The sequence below is a fragment of the Cnephaeus nilssonii genome, assembly GCF_951640355.1.
Source record: "Cnephaeus nilssonii genome assembly, chromosome: 9".
In the NCBI taxonomy this organism is placed as follows: domain Eukaryota; kingdom Metazoa; phylum Chordata; class Mammalia; order Chiroptera; family Vespertilionidae; genus Cnephaeus; species Cnephaeus nilssonii.
Genome location: NC_137080.1, coordinates 26,284,370 through 26,297,073, shown reverse-complemented (window position 1 = coordinate 26,297,073; position 12,704 = coordinate 26,284,370). Strand labels below are relative to the sequence as shown.

Sequence of the window (12,704 nt, the reverse complement as noted above, 5' to 3'; positions counted from 1 at the left end):
CTCCCCAGTCCTTGAACTTAAATTAAGGAGCACACATGGTAAAATAATCTAGTCTAGGAACAAACAGTCACATAAGCGATATTCAGAGCAGAAAAGGCTCCTAAAGACTAGACGAGCAGATAAACAAGTTCAAATGAATGGTCTCTCTCCCAAACAACGAAGCCCAGGCATCTGTGCACCACAGAAGAGAGGTAAGGAGGGAACTAAGGAGGATTTTAAAAATAAGGTATCAGAGGTCCAAGCTGCTGACCACCTCTGCTATTCTCAGGGTCTGTGTTGTTACAGATCATATCAAAACCACATCAAATTACTGTGGAGAAAAAGACCACACACTTAGAATTTAAAAACAGATCCATACTCTTTGATAAGAACTGCATTGCAAGAAGGATGGAGAAGAGTACTCATCAGATCGAAACTAGGTGACCACCACACCCCTGTTTTCTAACACATCAAAGATACCCTTTCCTTTAAACGTAAGTTCAACCTTAGGCCTCTTCTGAGAAGTGCTTTGTGATCAGCAGGGAAGTAAGCCTCATGACAGTCAGGTAGGGGAAAGAAGAACTCATGACCCTTAGGGAGGAGAATCAGAAGAACTTCTGACACTAATCAGAGAAGAGAAGATGATGAATCTGGTAGTCATTGCTTAGCACACCTCAGAAAGACTATTTGGGGAAAAAAAATGCCTTTGTCAAGACTTTGAAAGGAGACCCAGTGTTTGTGTAGTAAAACACATGAATCTATCATTTTGGTAGACTTTATTTTTATTTAACTCTTGGCAAGTAGTGCTACCTTATTAGGAAGGGCTGATTTTTTCATCAAAGTCATCTATTGAGGACAGGTCAGGGTGGCTCTGGACAGGACCTTAGAGTGCAAGGGAGGTGAGAAGATGATCTGTGAGGCTCCTTCCTGCACCAAGATTCCTCAGATCCCACGGTATTCACCAAACAAGGAGGAATGAGAAGAGGGGAAAGAGGACAAAACATACCTAATAGTGTGTCCCAGTCCAAAGCCCTTGGTGGCTTGATAACTTCAAAGTTGGGACCACCAGCAATTGACATTTTAGTCAATCTATATCATTGCCTTCTGGTTGCCATTAATTTTGGTATCTTGTGACCAGAGTTCTTTCAAATGAGACATATTTCCCAAGTTTCCTATAGGGAACATGAGACAGAGGAAGTGGGACACCACAAAGTGGCTATACCCCTGTAGCTCAGGAGCTTCTGCCCTAAGGGTATGTTATGATTATTCAAATACCACCAGGGTTTTCCTGTCGATCTGTAGCAACAAGCAGACCCTCACCCAAAGGAATGTCCTGGTATTCCACTGGTAAACCACTGATGACACAAGTTTTAGACAGGACCAGAGGGAGAAACATCTCCATGCTTCAGCCATGTGGCCTTCAAGCCTACTTGCTGGCTCTCAGAGGTTGGAACAGTGAAGCCTGTTCCAGGGAAATTACTTGGTTACAGCCATTGGCAGCCATGCCATTAAAACTCAGCTCTGTCCTGACCAGGTTGGCCCAGTGGATAGAGTGACGGAAGGGTCCCAGGTTTGATTCCGGTCAAGGGCATGTACCTTGGTTGCGGGCACATCCCCAGTAGGGGGTGTGCAGGAGGCAGCTGATCGATATTTCTCTCTCATCAATGTTTATAACTCTCTCTCTCCCTCTCACTTCCTCTCCGTAAAAAATTCAATAAAATATATTTAAAAAACCCAAAAAACTCAGCTCTATCCTCAGTGGACATGTTCTAGATAAACAAGCTAATAGTCCCATGGGCCTGGATCTCTACTACGTTCAGCAATGTGGTAGGAAGGGGCGTTTCAAAGATGAAGGGTCCAATGTTACTACAATATGATGGACTTTCATCTGACCTTCCTTGAACAAAATATAAACATGAACTAAATCTCTCTTATAAAATGCATGTGGCCAAATTTTGTTAATTCAGATGAAACAGAGAATCGGGGTAAAGGGCATAACCTAAAATTTATCTGCATTATTTATAAGAAGAAATTCATGATTCTGTTGTTATCATGCAAAAAGTATTTACTTAAGAAGTGGAGCGCTTTTCAAGCACAAGTGTAGCATCCAATGTTTATGTAAATTTCAAATCATTTTATGCCAGAAAGCTAGTCCACATTGCCCTTTAGTAGTCCACCTAGTAAAGCTAGACCACCTTTGTTTGCCTAATTTTGCTTTAAAAAAAAACCACCAAATTCTTTTCATAGGATGTGAATCGTACTTTTCACTTCTGGAGACAAACTGCGCACAACTGATCGATACAGATTAAAGACGTGCTAGTTAGGAATCAAATAGTGTAACTTGCTGCCTGGTTTTGTATTTAGACTAACTAAAAATAATCTCTGCTCAGCCACAAGCCCACATTTTCCTCTATTCTAGAAATATAGGGGTGATTGCTGAGTAGCAACAGAGTATACAAAGATTTCCTCCTCACCCCAAGCCAGATCTAACCCAGATCAAGTGTATGTATACCACAACCAGGAGATGATACAATAGATTCACATACTCGAACTTGTTTCTAGACAGTCACAATTTCAAAATGTTATTGGTATAGAAAATATAAATTCTCATTTCACAGTCTTCACTCAAACTCATTATTATTGGAATTGCAACATAGATTATGTGTTCATTAGAGAGACTACATTGACTATGTTAGTGTCATAACAATCATGTGAAACAGTGTAGGAAATTAAAGCTGAAGAAATTAAAATAAAGCCTAAGTAAAATACAGATCTGGAATTCATATGGAAGCTGCCTGATTTTTAGGCATATAATCTCAATTGTTATGTGATTTGTTTCCCTTAAACTCATAGCCAGAAAACTATAGAATTCATAAATTCTTGCATTTGAAAGAGACCTTAAATGAGTCATTTAATCTGATTCTCCCCCTCCCCCGCCCCCACACACACCCAACCCCACCATGCAGAAATTTCTTCTTTAGTATCCCTAAAAGAGCAACCAGGGTCTATTGGATATTTCTCATTTGGGGAATAATTCATTTTAATACTGGACTGCTATAATGGTTAAACAGATCTTCCTGACTCCACGATAGCATTGTAAAAATCTTTCTAATCTCTTCCTCCTCTAAAATTCACTAGCAAACAAGAAGAAAGAGAAACAGAAATAGAAACTCTAACATCAGTGAAACCAGAAGAATTGAATCCATAAACCCAAACCACAGTGAATGAGGACAGGAACACAAGATGTAATGGAAATAATCCAACAATAAGAGTGTGCTTGTAGAAATGGGCTTGGGTGACTGCAGGAAAGGCAGCAGGAAATTGAGAAGCTAGCTAATTTGCCTGGTAGAGTCTGAAAAAACTACAAAATTTGAGGTTAGTACTCAGCAAGTGGAGATAATATCGAAAGTAGCAGTAAGGCTAGGGGACTATAGTAGAATCATTTGATGGTTAGGTTTTTTTGTTTGTTTTCAAATTAGAATGAACAGTTAGGTCCCAAATCCCACTCACAAAGTCAAATAAATTCTCTCTATCCTTTCAGGATACCTGAGTATTGTTGTCTGGTGAAGTTTAACCAGAAAGTTCTGGACTCAGGGATGTGAGGTCCAGTGGAGGGGAAGGGTGAAAAACAATGATAAAAGGAAAAGGAAGTTAAACACATGAATCTCCAGATTAAAAACCCATTAAGAATCCAATACAATAAATGGGAGAAAAATATTGAATTTTATCACTGTGAAACTTCATAGTATCAGAGATAAAAAGAAGATACTAAAAAATTCCAGAGAAGAAAAAAGAAATGGATCATACAAAGGACCAGGAATAAGAATGATCTTGCATTTTTAGGGGGGGGGGGGAATGAAAATTAAAAGACAAGGGAATAATATCTTGACATGTTTGATAGAAATATAAAAAAGTTATCAAAAAATATTTTTTTTACATTTTGTAAAAGTTTATATCCAGCCAAACTATCAATCAAGTAAATATAGGGATAGCAAAAAGGCATTTGAGACATACAAAATCTCCCATAAATGCTCTTTCAGGAAGCCAAAAGACAATATGTTTCACTAAATGAGGAAGCAAAGAAAGAGGAAGAATGGGAATCAGGAAACAGGAGAGAGGTAAAGGGAATTCCCAGGACGACAGCGGGGGAAGTGCTAGGAGCACAGCTGTGCAGCAGGCTGAGAGTTACCAAAACAGACTGGAGCAGGAAGTCAAGGTTCTGAGGGTATTTCTATGTGGGTGTTATTGCCAGAAAATACTATAATTTATAAGTTATCAATAGATTTGATCTTGGGGAAAATTGCACAGAAAGGTATTTTACAGAGCTCTTGTGTAGTTAGGGAAAACAGAATATCCTATCCAATAAAGAGGGAATATGCTAATTGACCACCACACCCTCACAAGATGGCAGCACCCACAGCCACAAGATGGCAGCACCCAGTCCCCTCAGCCCCACCTCATCCAGCCAGAGTCCCCCAGACCCCTCAGCCCCACCTCATCCAGCCTCAGTCCCCCAGTTCCCTCAGCCCTGCCTCATCCAGCCAGAGTCCCCCAGTCCCCTCAGCCCTGCAGGGGAAGGGAGTTGGGGGCGATCAGGCCAGCAGGGGAGCAGTTAGGCATCACTCAGGCCAGCATGGGAGTAGTTAGGGGCTATCAGGCTGGCAGGCAGAGTGGTAAGCGGCAATCAGGCAGGCAGGCAGGCGGTTAGAAGCCAGCAGTCCCGGATTGTGAGAGGGATGTCCGACTGCTGGTTTAGGCCTGATTCCACAGTGATCGGGCCTAAACCGGCAGTTGGATATCCCCCGAGGTGTCTCACATTGGAGAGGGTGCAGGCTGGGCTGAGGGACACACCCCCACACCATGCACAAATTCCGTGCACCGGGCTTCTAGTTCTTAATAATAAACAAGTTTTTTAAAAAGGTAATCATTAACTCCAGGAAAAAAAACAAAGTTTCAAAAGAATGGAACTATAGTCACAGTGTTCTACCTGAGTTAGCAGTAAACTTTATTTCAATAATGAAAACATAGAATATGAATTTAAAAATAAGATGTAGCCGAAACCGGTTTGGCTCAGTGGATAGAGCGTCAGCCTGAGGACTGAAGGGTCCCAGGTTCGATTCAGGTCAAGGGCACATACCTGGGTTGTGGGCACATCCCCAGTAGGAGGTGTGCAGGAGGCAGCTGATCGATGTTTCTCTCTCATCAATGTTTCTAACTCTCTATCCCTCTCCCTTCTTCTCTGTAAAAAAATCAATAAAATATATTAAAAAAATAAAAATAAGATGTAATTTTATTGAGAAGTGAGGAGAGAAAAACAGATGTCAATAATTTAAATCTTCATCTATCATTATGGGAAGACAATAGATAATGTCAAAAATGGATGAGCTGACACACAGCAAGATAAGTGTTTTATTTACAAATGAGAAAGTAAACCACAGAAGAAAATCTGCAAAAGTTTCTGTCATGTCTGGGGAGCATGACAAAGGAAGGACAAGATTATTGTTTCTTGTGATGAGCTTTTTAGCATCATTTGATTTTTAAACTAACTTTTGTAATATTTACATAAAAATGAAAATGCTATTTTCAAAAAAGAATTATTCCTTATAGTAACTCAAAAGTTGATTTTATAATAAGCATGGAGCTCTATTAATTTGTCTTCTAAATTTCTCTACTCCAGATCTTTGGGCCTTTAGCATGCCATAGATGGATTCTTGGGAGCCACAGTATGTGTGTTGGTATTAATTTCATTTATAGTTAAAAAAAATGTATAAATCCATTCTGGATCATCTGGGTAGCTGTCATTTTGGTGTCAGTATGTACATCAGTCATTTTGGTGCCTTCAATACCATGAATTTATCTAATCAAGTTAGTGAGCACCAAGTAGCACTATTTTAATAATTGCAAGAAAATGAGAGTAGTAAATGATGCATTAGTATCAAAGGAAGACCTAGAGAAATTATGGCAAGTCATATAAATGAAGCTTATATAATAATTTGAATGGACTGAGTGTTGAAGAAATTGAATCATTTCACGAAACACACTGTAAAAGTGGTCCATGAATTCAAAGGACCAACATTCAGTACCATATTCATGTTTGAAGCTGCAGTTGGGGTTCAGCAAAATATTATCTGTCACATAAAATCAATGTTGTAATTTGAATCATATTTATTGATTTTGCAGTATTTTTTAATAATATTTTTAAAGTTTATCTCATATAATAACAATAAACATCAGAAGTTTATACCTATTTTTATAGTAGTGCATACTGGTACAAATAATAATATAATAATTTGGATCAACCATGGTGCGTTCTTTTTTTTTCCTTTAAATGAATTTCAACATTAAGTTATTCTATTAAAAAATTCTGTACATTATTTAAATGTGAGAATCATTCATTTATTGTTTGTGTTTACCGAGATCTGACTGGTTCAGTTTGCTAGAATTCAATATGGGATACCACCCATTTGTGGCCCTCACTAACTATTCAGTACTTACAAGGAAGTACTTTTATCTCTCACCCATTTTAATTCACCAGCTTTATTATTAAATGATACAGTTTCATTGCCTTTATCACTGGAATTTCTTCATCCCGATCTCTACTTGTTGGGTACACTCATTATGGGAAGACAATAGGTAATGTCAAAAATTGACATTATATATATAATGCATGCCTCCCCTGAACTTGAAGAAAGGGGTGGAAGAAAATAAAAGGTTTAGGATATTTTACTTGCTATGATAACAATTTACCACACATCTATCTAGCATCTTAAGAACAACACAGATTTATCAGTTTACAGTTTGGAGGTTAAAAATCCAAAGTGAGTTTCACAGCTTAAATCAGGTGTCAACAAAATTGCATTCCTCCTGGGGGATCTAGAGAAAATTCATTTCCTGCCTTTCCAAGCTTCCAGGACTTTCCACATTCCTTGGTTTGCACACACCCACTTCACTCTGATCTCTGTTTGAATCATCAAATCTTCTTTTCTGATTCTGACCCTCATACCCTGATCTTTCATTTACAAGGACTCCTATAGTTGCATTGGGCTCATCTAGACAATCTATAATAATAAAAGCATAATATGCTAATTAGACTAGAAGTCCTTCCGGATGACCTTCCGGATGACCTTCCAGACGAAGCCGCGGCAGGCGGGGGTGGAGCTCCTTGCATGAATTTCATGCATCGGGCCTCTAGTCCTAAAAGCCTAATATGCAAACTGTCCCCTCAACTTGGAGTTTGACCACTCGCTATGATGTGCTCTGACCACCAGGGGGTGGTGTGGAACAAGGTGGGTGTCAGCGAAGTGGCGCTGGAAGCCAGCAGCAGTGGAGGCACTGCCGGCCCCAATGGGCCCCAATGAGAGCGGGACTGCAGTGGGATGGTGGAGCAGGTGAGCGGCAGCACCAGGCCAAGGTGGGTGCAAGTGGGGCCCAATCACCCTGCCAATCTCCCTGCAGACGGTGACCAGTGGTGGCGGCAGGAGGCAGGGCCACTGCCTGGCTCCCAGGCACTGAGGGAGTCGGGCAGGGGGCCTGATGACTCAGGCGGAGGGGGGTTCACAGGGTCCGGGGGATCCAGGTGCTGCCCAGGGCCCAGAGGTCAGTTGGGGCCTGCCCTTCCATGCCAGACCCCTGCGCTTTGATCACCAGCCAGGCCTAGGGACCGCACCTGTGCACGAATGTCATGCACTGGGCCTCTAGTTATGGATAATTTCCCCATCTCAAAATCTCTAATTCAATCACATCTATAAGTCCCTTTCTCTATATAAAGTAAGCAATATATTCACAGGTTCCTGGAATTAGGATTTGGACATTACTCAGATGGCATTATTCTACCTGCTACAAAGGGTGTCACTAAATCCCACCTGTCCCAGGAGCAGAAACTCTAATGGAGGAATCCACTTTGGAAAAGCGTGGGAACACATTCTCCTGGAACAGAAAGTAAAAGGGAATGGATGTAGGCTTAAGAGAAGCATTTTATGGTGAATGAGGAGGAGGTGTTCTTTTTCAAAGGAATTAAGGAGCGGGTTGAGGGTGTGTGAAGGGTGGAACAGACCTGGCAAGGCTGATTGGGAAGGTGGGGAAGCCTCCAATGAAGGAAGAAAAAGCACCTGCTTCCCCAGGGGTTTATCTGAGACGTGAAGCAGTTACCCAAGTAAGGCGTGGGATCTGGGGTCACACCGACTCCATGCACGTGAAGACGACCCTAAACCCACTGCCAAGATAGCCCTCTAAATTTTAATTTCATATTTTTCAAACACACCAAACAATGACATCAGAATTAAAGTAGTTGTACCACCTCCTTTTTGTTTTGCATTGTCTCTTTTTCCATGATTCCTATAAGAAACCTGATCCCAATTAGGCTAGCATAAGAAGAGGGAAAAAAGGAGATGATTCATAGACCGCACTGGAAATAAACCAAGAAATAAGAAAAACTGATCTCTGCCCAGAAGAACAATGGTGAAAAAGTGTGCTAGCAAAAGGGCTATATACTGAGAGTTTAAATTGTTTAAAGGATAAAACATAGAATCGGATAAGATCTACCAGCTGTGTCTCCTTTCTAAGACATCTGCCCAAGAGACAGCTACCAAAGCTTAGGTGTTTTTCTCTCTTGCTGTCATACGGTGTTCCTTTCTCCTCCCCTTCCCCCTCCCCCTCCCCCCTCCCTGCTCTCCTGCTGCCGTGTGTGTGTGTGTGTGTGTGTGTGTGTGTGTGTGTGTGTGTGTGTGTGTGGTTTCTCTCTCCCTTGCAAGAACCCAGCCGCCTGCCTGTCTCCTGCTGTCACTGCTGTTCTGACTAGCTTTTTGCTGCCTCTTTGCCTCTCTTCTCCTCTTTCTGCTTAGCTCCTTGCCTTTTGGTAAGTATGACAAACACTCCCCCCACCCAAGCAGTATGAGAAGACGTGGGGTGTGGTTTGTGGTGTTTGAAACTTGCAGATTGCCAGTGAACTGTTGAAGAACTTTCCATTGTTTTATTTATAATTAAAATGTGTTGCTCAGGAAAGGATGTGTGTGTAAGGATCTGCTGGGACTGCTAGCACAAGTGAAAAATTCTCTCCCAGAGGAGGAAAAAGGCAGGCAATGAAGTTTATAGAAGCTAAAATTTACAAATGTTTTGCTGTAAAATTAATTAATCTAGAAAGAGACGATTTAAAAGTAACAGCACTTTGACCTTGTTTCCCTCCCCCCTGCCCCCCCCCCCCCGCCCGCTTATAGATTTATCTTGAGGCTACTTTTAGGAATTGAGTTGTTCTGTGGTTTACAATGACTAAGTTATTCCGTTTTAAAGTAAATATGGTACATGAGTTTAAAAAGTACTCATGGGATTAAAATAAAAACATCAATGATGATGGCCTCTGGTGAATGAAGAATAAAACTAGTCCAAACAAAACACTTGCATGTATACTAACCACACTAAAACTCGTAGAGAGAGTCAGTTTTAAATTCATTGCTTTGAAGTTTGGTTTACTCTAGATTTTATTACATCCTAAAAAGCCTCCCTAACACTTTAAAACCTGCATGTGGATTTAAGCCAGGAAATGTTTACTGTTTTCAATTTGTATTAAAAGTACTCTCTTCCCTTGGTTTTCAAGGATAAAGCACTAAATGCCATGGCCCCTTTTAGAAGAGCTTAAAATAGCTTCTGGCTGGACAGCAGGTGCTGCCCGTCTTTCTCCAAGTTCAGGGCGGGCACAGTTATATATAGATGCGTGTGCCCAACAAGTAGGGGTTGGGATAAAGAAATTTCAGTGATGAAGAGAATGAAACTGTTTACTGTATCATTAGATAATAAAGTTGGTGGATTAGAATGGGTGAGTGGGGATTTCGGGGCTGGGTGAGGAAGGTGAAAAGATTAAGCAAAAAAAAAAAAACAACAACAACAAAAAACCCTCATAGACGCAGACAACAGTATGGCAATTACCAGAGAGAAAGGGGTGGAGGAGGTAGAAGAGGATCAATGGAGATGGAAGGATACTTAACTTGGGATGGTGAACACATAATATGATAGACAGATGATGTGTTATAGAATTATATACCTGAAATCTATAATTTTATTGACCAATGTCACCCCAATAAATTCAATAAAAAAGAAAAAATAGAATAAAATGGGTGAGAGAGAGAAAAAGGTACTTCCTTCCAAGTTAACGAGCACTTAGTGAGGGCCACAAGTGGGTGGCGATGTCTGTACGTCGAATTTTCCGTTCTTGTTGGTGTTTGAGCATTTGACATCTACTGCCCTGAGAAAGGGAGCAGGAAGCCGTGCAATGTGTAGAGCAGTGTGTTTCTGTTTTTGCTTCATGCCACCACCACAGCAAAACCTGTGCATTATGGGGATCCTGTCATATTGTTATCCTGCTAATTAGCTGCATCACCTAAGCTATATTTTATAAATAAAATGCACCATAACTTAAAGGCTTAAGCCAAATCTATTGCAAGCCCAGATTGGTAATAGCCAGAAACCCTGGAATCCTTGACTCAGCTCATTCCTTGCCCCCTATTTGCAAAGAGCCCATATTATATCTTGATTATTTCTCTAGTTCATTCCCTCCCTGTTCATTAAACATTGGTATTTCTTAAAAATTAAGTTACCCTAACGCTTGACTGAGAATGTTGTACTCTCTTCTTTTTTTCTATAAGATAGTCAGTTTTTATACTAGAACAAAATATTATAGGAATTCAAAGAATTTTTATTATGAGCATCACCACGTTTCCATACCAGTTTGTTAATTTATACCTTTTCTCATTTTCTGTCTTATTCACAAAATGATACTAGTTTGAACCTCAAAAAAAAGTGTTTTCATTTTTGGTACTTATATGTTGCTCATCTGGGCAAAGGAAAATACCAGAAAGGCAAGAAAGTATGCTCTGTATCCAGTATAATGATTTATATTAATATACTCATATCAAACAAATCTTCATTAATAGAGTTAAGAAACATTATTATTATTATGAGGGTTTTTAGTTAGTTCAGTGGCTCTTGTATTAAATATTTTCACTTTGATAAAGTAACACCATTTGAAATGTAATTATTTTAAATGTATATATCCAAGTACTCCTAATAATTGTAAGTCTACATAGAATTATTTAAGAGAATGATAACACATATTGACTATTCTAAGCAAAATAACAAATATGACCATGAAAAACAATATCTTGAGTTACTCTGTTAATGCCAATAATAGGAGATGCTACTGGACTTTAAAGACCAAAACCAAAAATATGCTAATAGTATGACTCGATTAGGAAAAATAGCTTCCCACTGTTCCTACCTACCTAATCGAAATATTTATGGTTTGTGAAAGTACATTCATTCTATGTTAGAAACTGTAATTAGTAGGTACTCATTTGGGGATGTCCTTATCATTTACATGCAACTGGATTCGCTACATTAAACCTGACTATGCTTGCCACTAGGTACCACTCCCGTATGGAGGCCAATCACTCTGTACAGCTCTCGGGAGAACCCCAGTCAGCACCTCCAGGGGGCAGTTCATCATTACCCAGTCAAAATGGTCTGGGGAAGCCAGGTGAGCAGGATTCCTCAACCCCACTCCAAGCACCATCGAGGGAGGCAGACATGAAGCCTGAAACAGGGGCTCATGACATCTCTGAAGAGCTGAATAGACAACTGGAAGACATCATTAACACGTATGGGTCTGCTGCCTGCACAGCAGGGAAAGAGACCTCTACCAAGGCCAAGGAGCAGCCTGAGAACACAGAAACAGCTGACAACGGGGACAGGGACTGTGAGGAAGCCACTGAAGAGACCGAGAGAGAACCCATGGCTTCTGGAGAGCCACCTGCAGTCAAAGAGCCTGCCAGCAATAAAGAGCAAAAATTGGAAAAGAAAATCCTAAAAGGATTAGGCAAGTAGTCACATTCTATATTATGCTTTTTCTTTGAGTTACTTCCAGAGGGGCACTTCCTCCAACCTTTACTAAAAGACCATCTCATATTGGAATTACTACAGGGTTTCCCTACACTTCTCTTGCTGTACTTGCTTCCAGCTGCTTTCCCTCAATAGAGCTAAAGTGAACTTTCAACATGTTACCCACCTCCCCTCTGTCCTTAATGATTTAATTCTTAGAACAAAGAGTAAAATTCTTAACATAGTCTTTCAGCCCTAATGGTCTAACCCCAACCATTTTTTTTCCGGCTTTATCTCACATCGCTCTGCCCCACAACATCCCCTTCCTGAACACTCTGCCCCTATCATCACCACTTCTACAGCTGCCTAATAACTAGTCATTCTGATCTTCTCTTGCAGTTTTTTAAACCTGCCACAGGGCCTGCCTACATCCTATATTTCTACCTAGAAATGGGTCCCCATTCCCCAGTTCAGTCATTAGGACACTTACCTCATCATTTGGCTTACAACTAAAATGGCATTTTCCTAGCTGAACTACAGATGAAGTCTTACTTTTTTCTTACTATGTATCTTTCCTTCCTAGCATATATCAGCATTTAAGCATGTACATTTATTCTGTGATTATTTAATTAATGGGTATCTTCCCCACTAGCTCCTTTTCAAGGGTAGGACAGGGATTGTGTACGTATTTGCACATCATCAGAGGCCTAGGGTCCAGGACAATGGATAGCACATGCTAGGTGGTCAATAAATATTTGTTGTAAGGATGAATGGATGAATAAATGGAAGTTGTTTAAATCAAAGCAAGTGGAATTTGGATTAAAACAAAATATAAATGTTGGGATTTGTACATATAAAAT

The 12,704-nt window shown here is 40.3% G+C and overlaps 1 protein-coding gene across 1 annotated transcript in view; it reads left to right on the top strand.

The window, feature by feature from the left end:
* Positions 1–11,390: 11,390 nt before the first annotated feature.
* TXLNB (taxilin beta) overlaps positions 11,391–12,704 on the top strand; it is a gene marked incomplete at its 3' end in the record, with an annotated part of 38,246 nt that continues 36,932 nt past the window's right edge. The window contains exon 1 of the mRNA XM_079779663.1: positions 11,391–11,842. Within this exon, the coding sequence (XP_079635789.1) occupies positions 11,404–11,842 (439 nt within the window). The 5' untranslated portion in view covers positions 11,391–11,403. The remainder of the gene's footprint in view (positions 11,843–12,704) is intronic.